This window comes from Sciurus vulgaris (genome assembly GCF_902686455.1).
Source record: "Sciurus vulgaris genome assembly, chromosome: 9".
Classification (NCBI taxonomy): Eukaryota; Metazoa; Chordata; class Mammalia; order Rodentia; family Sciuridae; genus Sciurus; species Sciurus vulgaris.
In genome coordinates this window covers 116,934,174-116,957,725 of record NC_136469.1, presented here as the reverse complement: position 1 = coordinate 116,957,725, position 23,552 = coordinate 116,934,174, and the positions used below count along the sequence as shown (strand labels likewise).

At 36.9% G+C, this 23,552-nt stretch overlaps 1 protein-coding gene across 5 annotated transcripts in view; it reads right to left on the bottom strand.

The window, feature by feature from the left end:
* The window catches only part of ARAP2 (ArfGAP with RhoGAP domain, ankyrin repeat and PH domain 2), a 187,528-nt gene that overhangs the window by 157,474 nt on the left and 6,502 nt on the right, over positions 1-23,552 (bottom strand). The window contains exons 1-3 of one of the 5 annotated variants that reach the window (XM_079152779.1): positions 21,097-21,452; positions 14,643-15,696; positions 295-353 (exon numbers count right to left, since the gene is read on the bottom strand). In XM_079152779.1, coding sequence (XP_079008905.1) covers positions 295-353; positions 14,643-15,541 — 958 coding nt within the window. In that variant the 5' untranslated portion in view covers positions 15,542-15,696; positions 21,097-21,452. Of the gene's footprint in view, positions 1-294; positions 354-14,642; positions 15,697-21,096; positions 21,453-23,552 lie in introns of those variants that run through there. The other 4 variants (XM_079152777.1, XM_079152775.1, XM_079152778.1 and 1 more) reach the window with 4 other exon arrangements.

The following is a 23,552-nucleotide window of genomic DNA, read 5'->3' as shown; positions in this document are numbered from 1 at the left end:
AACTATTTAATTTAGTTAAATTTCTTCGACTGAGGCAAAATGATAACTGAAACTGGAATAAAAAAAATCTTTTTACATAAGCATTTGCAAATTTCCAGGAGTCTAAGTGTATATTATTTTCTTTCATTCACTCTTCTTTTAGGGTATGTGAAGTAACATGAACACCAGCAGAGAGTTAATCTCATTATTCCCTTTACCGCAGGTGGCCTGCCTTCTCAATCAGAATTTTAACACATTTTTAAGAGTATCAAGTGAGCAAACCAATTTACAGAGACTTTAAACACGTAGACTCACTTTGCAATGTCACAGATTTTCCAGGTGAGGTAGTAACAATTCTTCTCTCACGGAAATAGCTTAAAGCAAAGGAGAAAAATTATGAGCTACTATTTAATCCCTTGAATAAAAGATGTATTTAGAGATACATACGCTTCTAGGAAGAGACACCAATATTCAAAAATAAGTCTGAATAAACAGAATGACCAAATTTCAACAATATGTTTTTCTACATAGCCTTAAATAAAGAGATTTCATTGAATTTTATGAGTATTTACATTTCATATCTGTAATTCACAAAAGTAAATTTGTCCAATGTTGTTATACACATAATTGCAAAACTGACAGCCATATGTCTGAGAGAATAAATTTATTAACTATATTTCATTAGTTTTTTTGTCATTAACCTTATAACATTGAAGTCCAAAACTGTGTCTACTTCTATGAACATAATATGAAAATATACCAAAAACCTTCTTTCAAAAAATCTTACAGTCTCAGAAGAGATATTAAAGGTAAATAATAAGAATTTGACTTGGGAACAGCAATGACAGAAATATGCACTGTAGAAAAAAGAGGGTACAGAACACCTACTACAGTACAACAGTTTTACTTATTTTTCCATCTAAAGGGAAGATCAGGATATCCTTAACTTCTCATTCCTAGACTGATCAGAGAACTGAATTTAGTAATTAATCATCTACCCACACAAAACTCCAGGCCCAGATACTGGTAAATTCAAAGAAATACTCAAATAAGAAATAATAGCAATCCTATGCAAACATTTTTGGTATATAGGGTAGAGGAATTATTTCCCAACTCATTCTGCAAAGAAAGTATAACTGAAAACCAAACCAGTCAAAAACGTAACTATACATATATATCCCTCATGACACAGCTACAAAAATTAGTAACAAAATATGAGCAAATCAAATCTAGCAATACATAAGTTGGATAATATATTATGACCAGGTAAGATTTACCACAAGAAATCAATGTTGGTTTACCCTGGAAAAATCAAGATCCAGAAAAATAAATTGAGAAACTTCATCAGCCATTCATGACAAAGATTCTCAACGAGGAATAGAAGGAAGCATCCTTAACCTAATAAAAGGCATTTGTGGAAAAAAACTACATTATAACTAATAAAGACTAAATGTTTTCCCCCAAGGATTTGGAGCAAAATCTACTCTCACCATTTGTGTTCATAAAACAATGATAATAGGTAATAAAACAATGAAAAAAATAAATGAAAGGAAGGCACGCAGATTACAAAAAAGTTATCTTGGAAGGAGAGGGTATCTTGTAAGTAAAAATTTTTTTAAAACCTATCAAAAAGCTTTTCCAACTAACAAGTTAGCAAGGACCTTTTAATAAATAAGTTCACCTTTTCTGTTATGGTTTGGATATGAAGTGTCCCCCAAGACTCATGTGAAGGCTTGTTTCACAGTGTATCAATGTTCAGAGGGGCTTCTTTTAAAAATGACTGAACCATGAAGACTGATCTCATGAGTAGATTAATCCACTGATGAGTTAATACCCTTGTAGAATTATGGGCAAGTGATAGATATTTTAGAAGCTGGGGGCTAGTTAGAGTAAGCAGGTCACTGGGGGCATGCCCCAGAAGGGTATCTCTTGTCCCTGCCCTTCACCCATCTCCCTCCCTCCCTACACCTTCCTTCCTGGCTGCCATGAGCTCAGCAGATTTCCTCCATAATGCCCTTCTGCCATGATGTTCTACCTCACCTTAGAATCAAAGCAATGGAACTGTCCAACCATGAACTCAAACCTCTGAAATCATGAGCCAATGTAAATCTTCCCTCCACTAAGTTGATTTTTCTCAGGTATTTGTTACAGCAATAAAATACTGAACAATACAACTTCTAAATACTTTAATGAACTGAGAAAAAATAATTTAATATACAACATAAGAAAGTATGATGAAAGTATAAAGCTTGCCTTGCAAGCTTGAGGCCCTGGGTTCAATCCCATTACTGCAAAAAAAAAAAAAAAAAAGAAAGTATGAAATACTAATTGGCAAATTTATTAAAATGTGAACAAAATCTGTACACTGGAAAATAGATAGGCTTATTGAGAAAAAGTTAAAGAAGTCCTAAACAAATGGACAGATATACCATGTTCATGGATTGAATGATTCAATACTGCTAAGATTCTAATTCTCCCCATATATATCCATGATATATGGATTCTACATATCCTCAAACAATATTTCAGTAAGCTTTTGTAATACAAGTTAACAAGATGATTCTAAAATTTACATGCAAATACAAATGACCTAAAATAGTCAAAATAGCTTTTAAAAAGAAAAACAAAATTGGAAGACTTATAGTATATAATTTCAATATTTAGTCCAAATCTACATTAAATCAAATAAGTTTTCCCTTGATGAAGGGCAGACATATAAATCAATGGGATGAAATGGAGTCCATCTATCATCCCACACATCCACAATCCATTGATTTTTGAAAATGTTCCAAAGCAATTCAGTGGAGAAAGTCTTTTCATCAAATGTGACCAGAAGTGAACACGTCAGTGTAGTAAAAGAAGTGAATGTCAACCCTTACTTCAAATCATATGTAAAAACTAAATCAAATAAGAGTTTAGACCTAAGTATCATTGCTGAAAATGAAAATTCTGGAAAAAAAGGGAGAAAAATCATTGTACTCTCTGAGTAGGCCAAGATTTGTTCAGTAAGATATGAAAACCAAAACCCATAAAAGAAAAAAATTGAAAAGTTAGACCTTGTTAAAATTTAAAATAATGCCATATATTTCTGACATGTCTTGCCCAAACCAAAATCAACAACAAAAAAACTTATAATCTATTAGTAAGAAATATTATTCAATTTTATAATGAATAAAAATCTAATGGGTACTTCCCAAAAGAAGATGAATGTGATATTCATACTGAACAGAATGGCTAAAATTAATGTTATTAAAAGTAAGTGCCAGGAAATAAGTATAAAGATGAGAATACTTAAATACTGTTGACAGAAATACAAAGGTGTATGTTCGCTTTAGATAGCTGCTTGGCAGTTTCAAATAAAGATAAACAATACTTAAGTTCCCAGCTATTCCAATCCTAGAAACCAAAACAGAATTAAAAACATTATGTCCACAGAAAAAAATACCTGTATATAAATCCTCATAGTAACTTTTTTGTTCAATAATCAATAACTTGAGAACACCTAAATGTTCATCAAGAAGTGAATGACAAATGAATGGACATAAATAGATTCAAGAGAATAAATACTACACAGCTTTCGGAAAAAAAAAAAAAAAAACAAGTAAATCAATAATAAACATAATGAGTCTTAAAATTGTCATACTAAGCAAAAGAAGTCACATGCAGAGAAGTACATCCCATATGATTCTATGTGGACACACATTTGAAAGAGGTATAGGACAGTAAAGAGACACTAGGAAACAGGTCTAATACAACTGCTCTGATTCTTAATTACAGAAAAAAGGTGACTTTCCTATTTCTTTCAAAACTCATCAAATTACAAATATAATGGTTATAATTTATTGTACATATATTAAACCTCAAATAGATTAGAAATGGATTTAACAAATTTATTGTTTATATAGTTGACATGTAAAATATCAACCCCTTTCCTACACATCAGCAAACAAAAGGGAACATTAAAAGTCATGTCATAGATAAGAGCATCAAAAAAATTACCAAGGGGCTGGGGAGATAGCTCAGCTGGTAAAGTGCTTGCCTTACAAGCACAGGGCCCTGGGTTCGATCCCCAGCACCACAAAAAAAAAAAAAAAAAAAAAAAAAAAATTACCAAAACCACTGAGCACAAGAGAACATTCAGTTAATCCCAGCTCCCTGGGAGGCTGAAGTAAAAGGACACAAGTTCAAGGCCAGCTGGGGCAAGATAGCAAGAACAAAGGGCTGGGGATGTAGCTCAGAGGTAGAGTACTTTTGGGTTAAAAACCCAGTACCACAAAAACAAAACAAAATACCAAAACTAGGAATAAATGTAAGAAAAGACCTTCAAGAACTCAACTAGAAAAGTATAAAACGTTAATGTTTAACTATCATCTGTAATAAGATTTTAGAAAATCTAATTAGAGGAGCATACAAAAGAGTATTCTGACGCCTCCTGTATTAATCTACAGGGTTGATGCAATCCCAAGCAAAAGAAGTGAAGGGGAGGGGGTATGATATAACAAGTATGTGAAAAACAAAGGGCCAAGAACAAGGAACAGATTTTAAGATATACTCTTATAGGTATTAGGATTCATTATAAAGTCACAATAATTAGGACACTATACTACTGATAAAATGGATAAACAATAGACTACTGAAGTAGTAAAGAGCCCATAAAAGATCCTCTGGTCACTTAGAAGACAAATATGTCACACAGCCAAGAGAAAAGCAGTCTCTGCAGTGAGAAGATTATTTCTTTATACAGAAGAAAATGCAATTTTGCTCCTACCTCAGACCATGCATAAGTCAATTCAAGGTGGATCATAATTTCCTGTGTAACAAGTCAACTGATAAAAATAAACTACTTTCATGAGTCTGAAACACAAATAGTTTTAACTCAAAAGGAGAGAATTGGTAATTTTGACCAAATTATTAAAATAAGAACTTCATGCATAAAAAGCCACTCCTACCCTAAGGGGGAAAAAAAAACAGTATTCAGACCAGGAGAAGATATATTTGACAAAGAGCTCATACCCATGGTATATGGATAAGTCTTTAAAATCACTAGGAAAGATAAGCTGCAATTCAAAACCACCACCACAAAGAAACCCAATGGGTGAAGATGTGCAAAGGCAACAAAATGGGACAATGGGTGAAGATGTGCCAAAGACGACAAAAATGTGGCCAACTGCCAATAAAAATATTAAAAGATATTCAATCACATTAGTCATTTGAAAATGCAAATTAAAACCACAATAAAATATCATTATACATTTATTTTCATGACTAAAATTTTTCAAATTAAAAAAAAACGTTGTTGAGGGTATGCAACAAGAGGAATATACATATACTGCTGTTGGAAATACAAATTAGTACAACTACTTTAAAAGAACCATTCTGAATTATCCACCAAAGAAGATATGCATGTCTTACAACACAGCAATCCCCCTTCTTTGGATGTATATACCCTCCAAAAATAACCACCCAAATGCATGTAAAAAGCCAAATGGATAAACAAGTTGTGGGAGATCCACACAAACCAATACATTCAACCACAAAAAGCACCATAAAAAGAACACAGGTTCAAATGAAAAACATGTGGAGTAAAGATACCTGATATAAAACACTACCCACTGTGGATTTCCTTTTGTATGAACCTCTTGAATCAGCAAAACTAACACATACTGAATCGATGTCTGCCTGATGCAGAGGGTTAGGGGAATTTACTGGAAATGGTCACAAGAGAATTTACTTACAGTGGTAGCTGATGGGAAGGTCCTCTATAGTTTGTGATCAGAGTCACATGGTTATATACACTGATCAAAACTAAACCATATATATACTTAAATTGAATCTACTTTACATAAATTACATCTAAATAATGTTTATTTGTATATAGGTGCATATATATCTGTGTAAATACACATAAATGTACATTAAATACTAAACCATGTTGAAAATATAAATCATATGCCAACAATAAGGAATGGATATCATGGTGTATTTACACCATAAAATACAGCAGTAAAAATGAACAAACTATAACCATAGGCAACAATATAAATGAGTATCAAAGGCAAAATAAGCTGGATTAAAAAAATACTTACATGAGTGCATTCTTATTTAAGTTCATAAAATAGGCATAACTCTTCCATTTGGACATGTTTTGAGATGCAATCCTTTCTTTAAAAGCAAGAATGTTATTGCCATTTAAAATCAGGATAGAAACTGCCTTTGGCAAGGGAAAGGTACAGAATTTTACTAAAGGATTAAAGAAATAACTCATTATTAAATATCTCCAGATTCTTGCTACTTCGATACAGCTATTGATTGTTTCCATGCTTTTATATGTCACTAACTCAAGTACTATGGTAATACTTTGTAATGATTTGAACCTTTGAGTGGAGCAGTACTTAAATTTCTTACATCTTTGGCAACTTACAATAAATATTGCTAATTCTTTCTGAGCATTTACAACATACCAGGCACAATTCTAAGAATTTTACTGAGACACACAAACATAATACACACACACACACACACACACACACACACACACACACACACACACAGATCTTCCCTCAGTATCTTTGGGAAATTAGTTCCAGGATCCACACAGATGCCAAAATCTGCAGATGCTCAACTCCCTTACACAATATGGTGTAGTATGTGCATAGGTCATATGTATATCCATTACTTCAAATCATCTCTATATTACTTATATTTAATACAATGTAATTGCTATGCAATTAGTAGTCATACTCTATTGTTTAGGAGAAAATGAAAAAAGTATATACATGCTGATATAATTTTCTCTTCAAATATTTTGTATTCATAGTTGGTTAAATTTATGGTTGTAGAACCCATAGACTCTATATGAAGTTATAATACCACTCATAAATACCTGATCAGGAATTCACCCCAAGTATATAAAATATACACACATACATATATGTATATACAAATAAAAAATGTTTTGAACTATTTAAATATAAAATTATTGGTATTTATAAGGATTTTTTTGTTTTAGCTCTCCATAAAAAATATTTTAAAAAAATTAATGATGATTTTTATTCACTTTCCAATATCCATCTACTACCAAATCAAGCAATCAAATTCATTTGAACTACTGTAGATGAAAAATTAGCTCTAGAGAGGAAAAAAATTGTTTTGGAAACACTAAGATGAATTTATATTTTCATCTATGAACAAATTGTGCCTAAAGCATTTTGTTAGTAGCTTTAAACATCCACATCTCATATAATTCACTTGTAACAGTTCTACAAGCTGGACTAGGTGGTCTGGATCCTACCAGCAGAGAGGCTCTCCCAGGCCAAGTCTCACAGCTAACAGTAGCCAAAGCCAGCATTCAATTTTACACCTGTCTTTTTCTGTCCTATTTTCCCACCAGCTACCCTGCAAAGCTTTTAAATTTAATCAAGAAGCATGGCTGAATAGCAAAAATTTAAAACCCAGCGTCCCTTCTCATATTATGCTTTTGTGATCTTGATCAAGTTCAAAGCACACACAAGCAAGCCTCCTACCCCAATCAAGACCCCATTTCTCAAGAGTTTATCTTTGTGTCCTATGTCTTATAGATTAACTGCACACTGAAGTTAGCTAGATATGCACAATCCTCCACTTGGTCAGCACTACCCAGTCCTGTGTTACAGGGAAAGGTCACGTCTGGAAGGGTGCTTGCCAGTAATGCTGACCACAACAAAATCCAGACACAAGTCACCCTAACCAACACAGAAACCGGGGTCACTGAGGTTTTCTTTAGAGTCACTGAACTGCAATTCTCTCCAGCCTACATGAAGGAGACAGGGTACACACAGTCCATGCTCTAGAGGACACAGCTAAACACTGGACAACTGAGGCTCCACCTGAAAAATTCACCTTTAGGGGGAAGGATAAGATAACCACCAAAAGGCAAGAGCCAATTATCTTCTAAGATGCTGGCCTGTCTCTGAAAAAGACCTTGCTTTCTCCATTACACCACCTCTAGATTCACTGATTCTCCTGGGCCACAGGAAACACACCTTTTATGGTTACAAAGTCATCTAACAACTGTGAATCTAATTTCCACATTTATCAAAGGGGGAAAAACACAAGGTCTGTTGCCTAGTAATATAAAGATGATAAATAAGATAATCCTTGTAATGAGCATAAGACAGTGTGTGCCCAAGGTAATTGTTACCTGACAGGCAGAAATTTTTAGCAGCTGTTGCCCCTCTAAATGACTAACAGTGGTTCAAGTTATTTTTTTGTTAAGATGAGGCCCTCCAGGAATCAGACAAAATCATGGAGTCATACTGAGTCACTCTTCTAGGCAATCCAGAGTGAACTTTGCTTATTATAATGCTGAATTATTCCCCCAGGAGGTACTTCCCTCCACCAGTTTTGACATGTGATATACGAAGAAGCATGATCGTAAACTGGGCATGCTTAAGAAGATACCAGGCTCAACAGGTGATAAGTCTTTGCAATATGAAATGCATGAGTTTCCCTAATAAATGCACCTTGCTGTCTTTATGTTTAAAGAGACACTTCTTTGGGAGTTACTCTCAAGGTTCTCCTTGCTCATGCAAGCAATAAATCTTCCCTTATTCATTGTAACTCCTAGTTGCGCTTACTGGCTCTACACTCACCAAGGAGTGAGCCCATTATGTTTGGTTACCTAAGCAGTCAGCAAAAACAAATCAACCATTATTTTCATTAGAGAAAAGAATGGAGGAAAAAAAAAAAAAAAGAATGGTTGGTCCTCTTGGTGAATAAGATAGGACAGAGAGTAAAATGGTCAGATTCAGTAATGGACCCAATTAATTTTTTTTCCAAATGTACAGACCACACCAATGATCTGTAGTAACATTCCAGGCAAGTCTGTCCCTGAGGGGTGGAAAAATGCAGGGGAGGGGGTTCCAAATGGAGATTGTAGGAAAGTTCAAACAGACAATTAGGTGGTCATAGGAGGAGCCAAAGAAGGGCTTGGTACTTTTCCAATACCTGTTTAACATAGATTTTGATCAATGACCTTAACATGGTAATGATATTAACCTTGTAATGATATTAACCCCTGGACTAGGACACCTAAATGGTAATGTGCTATTAGGTCCCATGTTGGCTACCAAGAGCTCTACTACTTTGGTCTCACTTAAAATAAATCCTATTCCTTTCACTCTTGCCTTCTGTTACCATCCACAGATTTCATTCTTCAAATTTGCAAGAGAAGGACCTGGAAGGAAATCGGCAGTAGGGTTCTGGGGTCTGCTGTGCCACTGGAGGGCAGAACCCACCATTTAGAGCTGCAACATGCCACTCGATAGTAGTGGAGAAGAATCCAGCTTTGCTTGTTGAGAACCTCAGGGCTGACCCCAGCAAACATTCCCAGCTGTGATTAGCTCCTAACACTACAATGGGCTTTCGCACTGCAGAAGCATGAAGCTTACTTACACAGAACCAGCCAGCAAAAGCAGAAGAGCTAGTTTCATCTCAAACTCTAGTGTCACAGGTAAATGTAATGTGTGCATTTGTTTCTCCAAACTTTCAAAATGTACACTCTTCATTGGTAATAGTGAAAATTTTTCATGTGTAGGAGGAGAATGATCTTTTTTCTTTTAATAAAACTACACTGTATAAAATACATGCATTGACATTAAGAAATCTCAAAAATAATATTAAGTGAAACACTAGGTTGCAAAAGAATATCACTTTCATAAATCAAAAACATTCAGAGCAATGTTATTGCATCTGCAGCAACAAAAATACACAAACTTCAGAATACTGGTCACTTCTGGACACAGAGGAGGAAAAACAGCTGAATTTATTATTTTGCAATCAACTAAAGTCTGGGCCTACTATGGCAAGACTATTTTTTATATCTAGATGCTATTTTATGGTAACGATTGTGCATACTCTTCTATATGTCTGATATTTTTCATGTTTTAAATAATTCTATCTAAATATTTTTTATGTGACTTTCAAACTATTACTTAAAGATGACTCATACTACAATCCCTGACCAGGAAATCAGTTAGGATTTTAGTTAGGATTTTCCTAGATGGTGCTGCTCTTCTCCACAAAGAGCATTGTACCCTCATCTTCACCCTATGTCACACCCTTTCTCCCTCTCCGTGGTGCTTTAGACCATGAGCTAATACTTGAGGACACATTCCAAACATCACAGACATATCACAGTTCATGTCCTTGGTGATAGGCTCGGAAATCATCTAAAATACAAATGATTTGGGGAAATAAAGTACTTATGTATAGACAGAAACTGATTTGCAGATTATCAGAAAAGGGGAAAATTAAAAGTGAAAAATTAAGTTTCCTCAATAAACTAAGATGTTCAAATACAAATAAAGTTTAAAAACCCAAATAATAATAAAATATAAAAAAAACACAAAGATTGTATATTAATGTTGATAAATGTTTGGTTAATGTTTTCCCCATGTTACTTTCATTGGTTTTGAATGCCTAAATCAAACTTTTTCTCCTGAAAATGTTCCTATGCCTTCAATACAGAATTAACAAGTTTCTATACAAGGAAACAAAAACTATTATTATTGACAGAATTGTGTATTCTTAAAATGCAAATGCTAATGCCCTAACCCCAATATGACTGTATTTTGAGACAGGGTATATGAATTAATTAAGGTTAAAGGAGGTCATAAGTGCAGGGCCCAATTCCAGTAAGACTGGTGGCCTTCCTTGTATAAAGAGACCTCAGAGAGGATCCCTCTCTCTGAGCCCATTCACTGACTGATGAGCAGACATCAATCAACAAGGCCACCCTCTGAAAGCCAGGAGAGAAACCAATAGTCAGAACCAACCATGTTAGCACCTTGATTTCAGAACTGTAAGAAAACAAATGTCTGTTGTCTAACTACCCAGTTGTTTCAGAGCAGGCAAAAACAACTTTTTGATATCAGTATTAAAATGGTTTAAAGAACTTAAATAAAAAAGAAGGAAGAGTAATGAATAACTGCTTTTATCCAGTATACCTACAGATGTTATATTTTTTGCATACTTTTTAATCACTAAAATTGCCAAGAAAGAAAGGCAGTGGCATAAAGGTTAATATCAAAGATCTTCCTTTATGATCTATAGTCACATATTACCTATGCAAGGAAATTTCTCTTTTTCTCTCTCTCACACAATCAGCTGCACATCATAAATGGACCATCATTTCACAGATTGTTTTAAAAATGCAGTCATCACAATTAAAACACACAAGTCATTATAGAGTTGAATTTTTTTAAAAAAAATCTTTAGATGGCAGTTTAAAACTATCCTGTCCTGAGGTTTTATAGTATCTATCTAACATACACAAACCTGAATTAAGAAACCTGAGAGTAGGTTAACTGGAGCATAGATTAATAGTATGAAATTCACCAGACAAAGATAGTTTTTAATCTGTGAGATTCCAAAAAATGTCCTTAGGATGAGAACAAATTATCATTACAGAAAGATTACAACATGTAAGTTTACAAGAGTATGACATTTTTTTAATCTACTAGCAAAAGTTGCAACTTAATACTTTTTTCAATTAAGTTACACTTTTTATTTACGAAAAATAATGTATAAATCAATGGCTTTTTATCAAGCATAGATACTTACCCTTTAATAATACATCTACTGTTTCAATTTTAATTATCTAGATATTCAAGTCAAAATTTTGCAAAATTTTCCTTATCGTCAAGTAAAGGTGATAAGGAAGGAGCTGATGCTTCAGGCATGGTTCTGTTCTGGCCCAAGAGATGTGAGTTAAAAAGATTTCTTGAGGTTCACTGTCACCCTGTAGTTCCCATCTGGCCCAGCCCCAGGGAGAAAAAGAGCAGCCAGGAATTCAGCAACAAGTCAAGGCAAGTACAAGACAACGCAGTAAACCAGAATGTCAGATAAGTTAGGAAACTGTGTCAGGAACTGTGTTGAGAGAGAGGGGGTAGAGAGGGTAGATGTCAGATAAGTGGCAGGAAGGATCAGTGACCAGGGAGAGAGAAGGGAAGGGCCCCACACAAGGAAGACACTTCCAGCATCCTTTAAAGAACTGCGAGAAGTTTTTCATTAGTAATTGAAAGTATGGGCCACAAATATTCTTATTTAGTATACCAAGGAATACACTAAATGTCATTTGTACACATTATTACCTGACTAAAAAGCTCAGATTCCATCATCAACCATTTGTATTTAGAGTCACAACACTAAAATGGTGCCATTGCTATTTATAATACAGGGGAAGTCCACAGGAAAAATAGTGGAGTCTGAAAACCTTTTAATATTCTTGCTCATTTTATGATGTGAGCACCCCGACAGTGTAGTTTCTATTTACTACAATAATCAAGGAAAAGAAAGGTTACAGCGGGTCATCTGGCCTAAAATCATATTGAAAATGGTGCTGTGATATCGTTAGTACAAATGAGTGACTCCTAATCTTAATGCTATTTTGATTCTAATTTTTAAAGACTCACAGTCATGATATGAATAACCTTTCACATGATGCAAAGACTACCTGTACAAGTGAAGGAGTGAAAGATATAACACTGGCATATTCACTATTTGAATTAAAGACATTTCATTCAAGTGTTGAAAAACAGCAGGTGCAAAACATCACTCTGACCTTGGTATTGTTCCTTAAAAGCAGATGAAAGTCCCCCTGGGAAAGGAGTAACTTATCCTCAGGGACAGAAGTGGAGATGATGGAGCCCCACAGAAACCTGTACAGACCTTGTTAAAATCACTTTCTACCCTTTGAATCTCCCAGGTAACATGTGGCTGCTTGGTATTCTTTGCCCAATTCAGGGTTTCACCAACTGCTTCTTCATGTCTTCATCTCCTTATGATGGTTCCTGTTCCAGGTAAAACTTGTGTTTACTTGTGATAATAAGTCTGTACGCTTTTTTCCCTGTCAATCTGTTTTATGTTGATTTAATTCTCAGCCTTAACCAGGACCCTCAAAGGATGCAGGTGCAGTTTTGCTTCCCCTCTACCACTTAAATGAGTATCAAAAGATTCTCAATAAAATTCACGGAAAGCATTGCTTGATGTCTAAAACTTACACTAACTGTTCCCCATCTGGCTCCCACAAAGATTTTGGTGGGGCAAAGATGCAGTTTTCTTTTATATACTCATATCAGACTTTCTCATGTAGAATGCTTTTGGACATTTGAAGACTTGTGATTTTTCATTTAGTTTCCTTTAATTGCTAAAACTTAGCAAAATATTTTAATGCTAAAAGCTTGTACAAAAATTTATGACTTTCTACAACACTAAGAAATAATCTAATTCTTATATATGCAGTCAAAATTTTTAAAAAATATTTACTAAAAAGGTAGAAGTCAGAATGTAGTGAAATGAAACTCCATTTAACTGCCCTAGAGAGACTGGGAAAATTAGTCTCCGACAATCTGTTACTCATGGATAGAACATACAGATCACCAACCACCTTCAGGGCCATGAGGCTAACCTGTCAAAAATTACAAACCAAACCAGCACCTAGGTGTTTAATAAATGGCACTGTAACTATTGTGTTCCTAGTAAATATCAGGCTTTACTAATATTAAGGATGTCAAGGTAGAAAAATCAATTAGGAACTCTGCTCTAGGAGTTGGTGTTCTAACCAGAGACACTTAAATTTAACAGAGTTGTAAACTGCCATGTTTTCTCTTGCAAATGATAAATTGCTACCTTTTCTATTGCAAATACAACTTGCACTTCACTTGCCAAAGGTACCTAAGGGCAAGATAATAAGTAGCAGCCACAGATTCGAGAGGGGAAGGGGAATCTTACAGAAATGCCAGCCCAGGGCCTGTGCCTGAAGTTTGTCAAGCACTGTAGGAACCATCAAACTTGAATAGCTTCATACCTCCCAGCAGAGAGAGAAGTGTTGGCTCTTAGTGGAAAAAGAGCCCACCCCAACCCTGGAGAAAACCACAAATATTTAAGGTGCAACTTTGAGAAGCAGATGAAGGTTCTCTCTGCTCTAAATCAGCTTATCTCAAACTATTCAGTTACTAAGATGGATACTGGTGACCTGAGGCTCCTTCCTCTCTGGGGTTCCAGAGATGTGCTCTGCAGAGACCTGGTTTCATACAGTACTGTTATTATCTTATTACATCTACCTTCCATGCGAGACCGCAAGCTCTTTCATTCCTCTTAACTTTCTTTCCACCTGGCACAATGACTCCTACCAAGTTCAGTAAGTGTGTCCTGAATTATTAATTGGTGCCAAGCAGTGTGCCAGGCTATAGATATACAAACATTAAAAGATATGCTCCCTGCCAAAGAACAAATAACCTGGTGGGGAGATAGAGTCAGCAATTCAAATATGAGAATTGTACTAAGAGAACACTAAAATGGAGGAAGGTAGGGGACGAAAGATCAAGGTAGAAATAGGAGATGCAGTGTTCCCCCCAATTAAACGGGAGAAACCTAAGGAGTCCCAGGTAGTTATAAGTTGGAAACAGACAACAGTTATAAGTTGGAAAATACAAGTGGTGAGGGGAAAATATTTGAAAAGACCACAAAATAGAGGTGGTATGAATATGTAATATTCATGTGAATAAGTCGAATTCAGAAAGGAACACTGAAAATATCACTGTTAAAATTACTAAATCTCCCTACATTAAATACTTATGGCTTATTTAAAAAAAAAAAAAAAAAAAAAAAAAAAAAAGTCTTACCTTCCTGAAATTCCTTTTGTTGGCCCTGGGATCTCTGGTACAGGCCGATGTCTTAGCATAAAAGAACGGGATGGTCTTGAAACCAACTTACTACGACTTCTCATGGGTTCTGAGATTGGAGATGAAGGAACATACAAATCATTCACAACCATTTCTCCCTGAAACTCAAAGAATGGTGATGGTGGCAAGCTTTCTAATAAACCATTAGCTCCATTTCCAGAATTTGCTTCTGAGGTTGAACAATCCAGGGAAGAAAGACACTCAGGTTTTGTATTGGGAAGGTTGCTGAAGTTTTCTGATACCAAATCAACTTTTTCTGTTTGTTGTTCTTCCACTGTATGACCAACTGCCTTCTTTGCAGTCAAAGATTCTATTTTAATATTTTCACTACCAAGTAAAGACTCATGAGAGGAACTCAGGTATTGTTCTTCTTCTGGAATGGGGAGGTCCTGTTTGGATAGAGATAGCTTATCATCTGATTCAAGGGACTGGTTATTTTCCATACTAGCATCATTTTGATCAAGATTTTTTGTAAAGGTCTCCAACTGTGATGAGTTAAGTGTCTGAATACAACCAGAATTGGAAAGTTCTTTGCAGGTGTTCTGATGAGAAGAGGGAGCATGGTGATCTTTTGAAGTGTTCCCATTCTTCGTTTTATGAACATTTGCATATATTGGGATTTCTTGCATTTTTGACAATATTATCTGTAACTGTTTAAGTATCCTCCTACGGTGCCCTGTAGGTGATATTCCAATTTTGTGTAGTATACTATCATTTATTGCTGCACAGTCCTTCACAGTATAAAAACCAAACTCTTGGAAATGTAAGAGATATTGCTCCAAATTAATGCTCATTAGGAAATCCTTGATGTCAACATTTACTTCATTGACTGAGGACATAATGGTGACTTCATTACTAAGCTGATTCTTAAAACAGTACAATGAGATACTCGCAAAAGAGGATATTCTTCTATATCGGTTAATCTTCTCACTTGTGACAGAAAAGTTTCTCAAAATGTTGTTTTCTCCACAATGACCATTTCATGTGCTTCAGCCTAGGTGGGGGAAACAATAATTTATTAGGTTATCTTAATATACAGTTGGTGGTGCTAGATCACCACCTGGATCAAACCCAGGGTTTCATATATGCTAAGCACACACACTACCACTGAACTACAGTACTTTACTGAGTAAAACCTAGTTTTACATTATAAACTTCCTTAAAAACACAACAGAAAGTAAGACAACTAAGTTTGGAATCTCTGCATATTGCTTTATGCATCCTAGAATGTTAATTCCTAGTACTACGTGAAGGGTAGAGGACAGAAATGTTATGACAGTGTCAAACTATGATTTTCAAACAGATTAAAAAACAAAGACTCACAAATATAAAAGGAACATTTGTAAAATATTTTATTCATCTCATTAATTGATGAAGGATCTTGCCAGTTCTACAAGGCAGGAAAATAATAACATGTAAGGAATTACAATTAAAATTAAATATCCACAGGCTATAGCTGTTAAATGAAAGTCACTGATAAACATTCTTTTGATTCCCAAGTTTTAGATAATTTTTCTTAATAGTAGCTAATATAAACAATGATCCCTTTCACTATACTTTCTTTCAGACCTTTAAAAAGTAGGTAGAACATATATCTCAGTTTCCATTTCAAAAAAGGAGATAGCATTATTTGCAAACAATTAATATTAATATGCAAGATAAGACTAGTGAATAATTAGCCAATTCTTAAATACATTAGATAACAAGAAGTATGTTAATTCAAAATTTTAAAAAGATCAAAGTTTAAAGGTCACATTTTCCTCTGACACACACAGCAGATTCAGAAAGGTTCATTTTTCTTCCAAAGAACACAAACTTTTTACGAAGTCAGTCTCTGCTGTTATGTGGGTGTATTCAGTTTATGAAAATGAATCTGTGCAAATTTCTGTATAGTATGCTTCAAAAAAAAAAAAGGAAAAAAGTACAGAATTGGCATAAAACCCATACTCAAGTAAAAAGACACGACAACGTAAATTTCTCTGAGCAAGTTCTAATGCAATGTTTCTGGAAACCACATCTTAAAACAACTCTCCAAAAGGCACTACTCAGACTCTACATGTATAAAGTGCTGATTGCTCATATGGTATTGCCCTATTTTGAAATATCAGCAAACATTGACCAACAGATACAGAGTGCACAGAGGGAAAGCAACTCTTTTCTAGGTCTTCCTTCAGGAGCAGGGAAGTAAAAACACAAACGAGAGAGAGAGAAGTCAGGAAATGCCTTTGACAATAAGATACTGCTTTGTCATACCTACAAAAAAAATGTAAATGAATAAATAAATGCAGACATAAGAAGAGAAAGCTAAACCTCATCATCAAATGCAAAATCACCTTGTTTTGTACATAAAGGTGTTGCTAATGTTTTCCTTGGCACATCACAAAATGGAAATAGCAATCACAAACAGTACAATAAGTGGGTATAATTCACCACCACCTTTAGAAATTATAAGGATGATGAACTGGTCAATAATTCACAAAACTTAGAACAAGAACAATTTCAATGGGACACACACACTGAAAAACCTCTGGATTCTCCCCTGCTGCAACAGTTGTTCCAGCACCCAGTCAACCGCCCAAACCTAAAGCTCAGCGGGGATCCCTTTGCCCACCCTCTCGTCTCCCCACCACATTCAAGAATGCAGGTGAGCTACTGATTTTTTTCCTTGCTATGGACAGAACTGTGACCCTACCCCATTCCCCTGCAAAAAAAAAAAAAAAAAAAAAAAAAACCCATATGTTGAAGCCCTAACCTTCAATGTGACTATATTTAGAAAGAGGGCTTCCCAAGAAGTAATTAAGGTTGAATGAAGTCACAGGAAATGATAGGAGGACACCAGAGAGCTCCCTCTTTCACTCCATGCCCCACCCGAACCCCACCCCCACCGCGAGGACACAGGAAGAAGGTAGACTTCTACCAGCCAGGAAGAGGACCTCACAGGAAACAGTCAGCCAGCCGGCAATTTCGTCTTCTTTACCAGCCTTCGGAACCGCGAGAAATTTCTGTTGTTTACACCAGGCAGTCTGTGGTATTTTGCTCTGGGCTAATCTGACCAATACACTCCTCTATCTTCACTGCCTTTACCATGTTCCAGACCCTCATTATATCTCTTGATCAGATTACTACCACAGTCTCTGACTAAATCTCTGCCCAGGCTCCAGTTACCAATGAACACCAAAAAATCCAAATTCAGCATGTCATTCCACATTCTCAAAAGAGTGAAGTCTCAAAAAGATAAAGCTCTGGACAGTGTCATGCCATAATCTGATCTCTAATAATAGCAGTAAAGAGTTATCGTGTGCCAGGCCCCTTACCTCTTGTTTCCTGCAAGGTGGGAGTTCCTAGTACTAACTCCAGGCAAATCTTTAACCTGTGTCAAACATTCTACCAACATTCTCCACTCTAGTTTTTTTTTTTTTTTTTTTTTTCCAGAAACAAATTATTCAATACCTCCATTCCTTCTCTATATGCTGAATCTGCTTTCCTATGCTATATTTAAAATTCTGAAGGGGACTCAGTGAAGGCATCATGTTGACCCCTAAAGACAGAAAGAAACATTGCTTTCTCTATGTACATAAATAACTAGTACCCTAGGGCCCTGCAAAGTGCTTGGAGGGTGTTTGAGGGATGGTAGAAGTGATCAAGAGGTCCACATCATTAGGTTTTTGGAGTTGTGTGCATTTGAGATTTAGTACAGTCCTTTCCTTTGTTTGGAGTATACACATATACTTCCCAGGCAGTTGAATCGAAGATAGATAAACCAAGGGCTCTACTCAAAACCATCTCCTTGCTACCACATGACATGCTGAACATGGCTAATGAACCTGATTTCTTTTCCTGACATCAAAGAGGCTCCCCTCCCACAATCCCCTCTGCCAGCTCTGTCCTCCAATCACCAAATTAACTGTCTAACCCCCAAGGAAGGGCCAAATGCCCAAGGTTTTTTGCAGCTCTTTCCTTAGAGGTCCTAGCTCCCAAGGACATAATTAGATACACAGAACACCATAAGGCAACTCCTAGCTCTCCACACTCTGACCCGTAATGTGGGCTCACTGACATGTAAGCCCATGTTCTAGGGCAGTGGCTCTCCAGATACTGCTCTGTGGATCTGCTTGCTGTACAGGAAAGCAACTATGGACACCTGGGGCAGGAATCCTGTCATTGGAACACCCTCCAAAGATGGAGTGTGCAACAAAATGTGGTTATTACAGCTTTTGATCTTTACATTCCCAAAGTGTGCTTTACATCAGCCCCCCTGAGCCTAAGCCTCATCACTCTCCTCCCCTAATGTAAAGTTCTTCCAGAGTACTGCAGAGAAGTCTGGAGTCATAAAAGGTTCAAATCCCACCTCCTTCATTTCTGACAGTGTGAACACTGGAACCTATCCAAGTTGATGTCTCCATTTCCTTTTCAATAAAATGGAAGCACTCAAAGGTACTTGTGACTGGATTAAATGAGAAAATCCATCTAACTGTTAATAGTGCTCAGCACACAGTGCTGCTTAGTAAATATTCGCTCCCATCACTATATTTATTTTTGGCACTTACATGTTCCCACTACTGAAATTTTTTTTTCATTCTCTGCGATCTAACACAAACCCTATTTGCTTCTCAAGGTCTCCACTGAACAATACTCCCTTCTCCATATCCCTACAACACTGATCTCTTAGAGTGTTGTCTTAGTCCATTCAGGCTGCTATAACAAAATACCTTAGACTAGATAATTTACAAACTTTAGAAATATATCACTCACAGTTCTGGAGGCTGGGAAATCCAAGATCAAGGCACTAGAAGATCTGGTGTCTGGTGAGGGTGCATTCTTCATAGATGGCACCTTCTGGTGTGTTCTCCCTTAGTCCTTCGTATAAAGTCAATCATCTCATTTGTGAGAGCACCGACCTAGCGAGTTCATCACCTCCCAAAGGTCTGACCTCTTAACACATTACCCTGCGGCTTAGCTCTCAACATGTGGATCTGAGAGGGACACGTGCATTCTGACCATAGCAAGGATTTGATCACGTTCTGCACATTCTACATGGCAGTGTGGTAAAAAAGCCAAGACTCCAAAGCCCAACACCCTGAATCTAATCCTAGTTCCTTCACTTACTAGCTTTGCATACTTGAGTATTTAACCTCTCTGCACTTCAGTTTCCTCATCAGGAAAAAGGAATAATAATAGTGCCTATCCTCATGGGGCTCTGAGAATGATCAGAGGCAAAGCACTTAGAACACCTGTTAAGCTGTGTGTAACAAAGGCCACGCCAGCGTTGGCCACTATTATTTTATTATCATCCCATAAAAAAACTCTGCCAACCCATAAAGGTGATCAGCCCACATAAGCTTCCCAATAAATGTCAAATTATCTGTTTATAAACACAGTGCAGCATCTATTTAGAGAATGCACAACTGCCATTACAGAACTGGTTCTGAATGGGCCCATCCTACCATGACCCATTTCCTCATGGAAGCATAAAGGAGTAATGCTGAGAAGCATCCCCGGCATGGGTGGCTTGCCTTGCCACACAATAAGCTCTACCTAATTGTCTTACCGAGCTCTACCTTGAAACTATTCCCTAAATCCAACGGCATCTTGCCACCTCCCCTGCTCACATCCTACTCTAGGTCACCACCTTCTCCATCTTAGACCACTGAGGAACCCTCCTGAACTGATACCTCTCCTCCTCCTTGACTGCCCCCACAGCAATTCTAAATACTGGAGTCAGATACATTTTAGAGCACAAGTTATCCCACTCCATGCAACTTCCCAAGTTGGTTTTTCTGGCTGTCCCTCCTCACTGATAGCCATCCTGACAGCCTCCGTCCTGTTTCTTTTTGGTACTGGAAACTGAACCCAAGGGTGCTTTACCACTGAGCTATATCCCCAGTCCTTTATGTTTTTGTTTTTTGATTTTTTGTGGGGGTACTAGGGATTGAACTGAGCCACATCTCCAACCCTATTTTGTATTTTATTTAGAGACAGTGCCTCGCTTTTGCTGAGGCTGGCTTTGAACTCGCAATCCTTCTGTCTCAGCCTCCTGAGCTGTTGGGATTACAGCTATGCGCCACCACACCCAGCCCTTTTTGTTTTTTTGAGACAAGGTCTCAGTATGTTGTTTAGGGTCCCCACTAAGTTGCTGAGTCTGGCCTTAAACCTGAGATCCTCATATGTCAGCCTCCCAAGTTGTGGGAATTACAGGCATGCACTAGGGCACCCAGTTCTCAGCCTGTTTCTACAAACTGACCTATCTTCTATCTTCTTCAATCTTCATTCCAAAATGTAACTATGGCCATGGCTCACTCCATCAATTTAGTAAATCTCTGATCACCTGTGCCCAAGAGGTTTTCTTTAAACCCCCAAAGCACATGAGCATGCCTTGTGACTCACTGCTCCTTACCTTTGCATTAATGGTCTTCAAGGCATTTGTTACAACCTGACATCTGTTCATTGCTTCAAGGGAGCAGATCTTGTCTACTGTCCAGTGCTCCAACCCTTCAGATTGAACTCTGTCAGGTATAAATAGCAAGTGCTCAGTAAATTTTTGCTGAATGTCTTCTTCCCAGTTTGGAGATGCTTTAATAGAAGTAGAAACTACATCTAGTTTTAAAAAGTCAGCAATCTAGTAAGAGCAGCCAGAATTCAAGCAGATTTCTCCAATTCATTTAACTACTACAAGAGATCCTCAAAGCAGGAGCTGAGTGTGGCAGAAGGTCATTCGAAACCATTATGGGGCATTTAAAAACTCAAGGGTTGGGACAGTCTTCCTGTGCTAAAAGCCTTGAGAAAGGAAAACCATTACAGTGAGCCTCTCCCTACTTCTCACCCTCCAGTCCCTCCCTCACCAGTGGAGTTTTGCATATCCCTTTGGTTGAGCTAGGAAAGAAACAATTGAAAACCTTGACTTTCAATTGAAACACTTCGCTGAGCCATAGGGTCATTCAGTTTTCAATGCTGACAACAGCATGAATCACCTTTGCTAGACTATATCACCTTATAGAAGAAAAAGCAATAATCTAATTGAATTCCATTATATGTTTAATCCATTAAAAAAACAGCATCATAAAATCAGAAACATAACCTTGGCATGGATCAAAACTGAAAATATGATGAAATAATAGACTGAAATAATCATAGGATCATAGGACTGAAGTGAATCTCAGAAAATAGCTTTAAATATTACACTGTTAAGTGAATAATGAAACTTTTCAATGTCTTACAATACAAGGCTTTCATAGTCTAATAACAATGAAAGTTGATTGTATTCAGAAGAGAAATTACCAATGGAGTGGAACTACCTCCCCAGTTTGAATCCAGAAGACTTGGGAAAATGTTGGAAACAATGACTAAGTGGCACCAACAAACAGAAAAGGTAACTATGACACCTTACAATGGTACCAAAGTAGAAACCTCAAGTACAATTTTTATTCCTCCAGCTCTACAAAATGGCACCAGGCATTACAGATAATCAAAGAAAAAAGTGTCCCTGCCTTCAATATGCTAATAAACTTATTGTAGAAAAGTAGCTAATTCCTTGGAAAATCAGAGGTCTTCATAAGGATAACCTCCTAAAATAACTAGTTCAGACCAAAACCTTACAGAAATCCAGAACATAATCCTAAGAAACAGGAATCATGTTATTACTATATCAAGTAAACTCGCAGTTTAATATTGAGATATTAACTCCAAGTATTCATAAAGACAACAGGTTCAAGTTTGTTTCCCACAATTGTAATGAGACAAGGAAACGATAGGAATTGCTATAGTTGTGTGTTGCAGTAGTAATAAGCTGTATTGGGTATTTGCCTGGACTTGCAAAACTAAAATCAGAAAAGGCGCCTGGTGACAAACTTGCTGTGTGGCAGGATGACACTCCTGAACAATGCCGAGATGAACCTTTATCTATGATTTGAGTGGTGGCTCCCTGTATAGTCGTGTTCTGATCTTTATCAATGAAGACTGGAGCATGACTGGGCTGAAAATCACTACTTAAACCCCGGGAGTTTGGGAGCACACTGTCAGTAGCTCCATGAGGACTTCATGTCACTCTGTCTTTTGACTGCCCCAGCTGCTGTCCACTCCATCACTGATTGCTGATCAACCGTTGTCACCGAGGCCAGGTGACTGACCACCTCTCCCGCAATGATGACTGCCATCCAGCCTCCGGCTTATCCAACACCCAAGGCCAACCAAAGATATCCGAGGAGCTGATAGAGGTTACAGCTGAGAAGAATCCCCTCGGTCTTGTTGACTGACTCCTTGGCTAAGAGACGTTGCATTGAGTAAGTCCATGGGGACTGGACTCTAGGTGAACAAGGAAATGAATCTTCAATGTATTTGTGACTTGCTATTATTAGGAATGCTGAGTGTGCATTGCATGAATAAAATCCACTTGTTGGAACCAAACTTGATTCCTCTTACTCACTGCTCGTGACAGTAATCAAGCAAAAGAGAAAGTGGTTAAGAGACAATGTATTTCTTGTACTGCTCTGTCCCATAATATAGAGAATATTATAGAGGGTGAAGGTCAGAACTTCTAACGTAGTGTTATAGCATGAGTGCTTAGCCCTGGAAAAGCATAAAATTGGTCATTTGGCATCCCTCTCCACTCGCATTCATTCACCTACCTTATTGTGTGGCAAAATGAAAACCCTTAGAGGAAACCAAGTTCCCTCAACCTGGTCTTCTCTCTTACATGTGGTCACCCACAGGCTCTGACCTCCTCTGACTTGTCTTCTACCTTGACCACTATTCCTCCACTACCTGACAAGGTACATTCATTTGCTTTATTTTTCCTTAGACTTATATTGCTTATAATAGCCAATAGTTTGTAAAGTGCTTGCAAACCATCTGTGT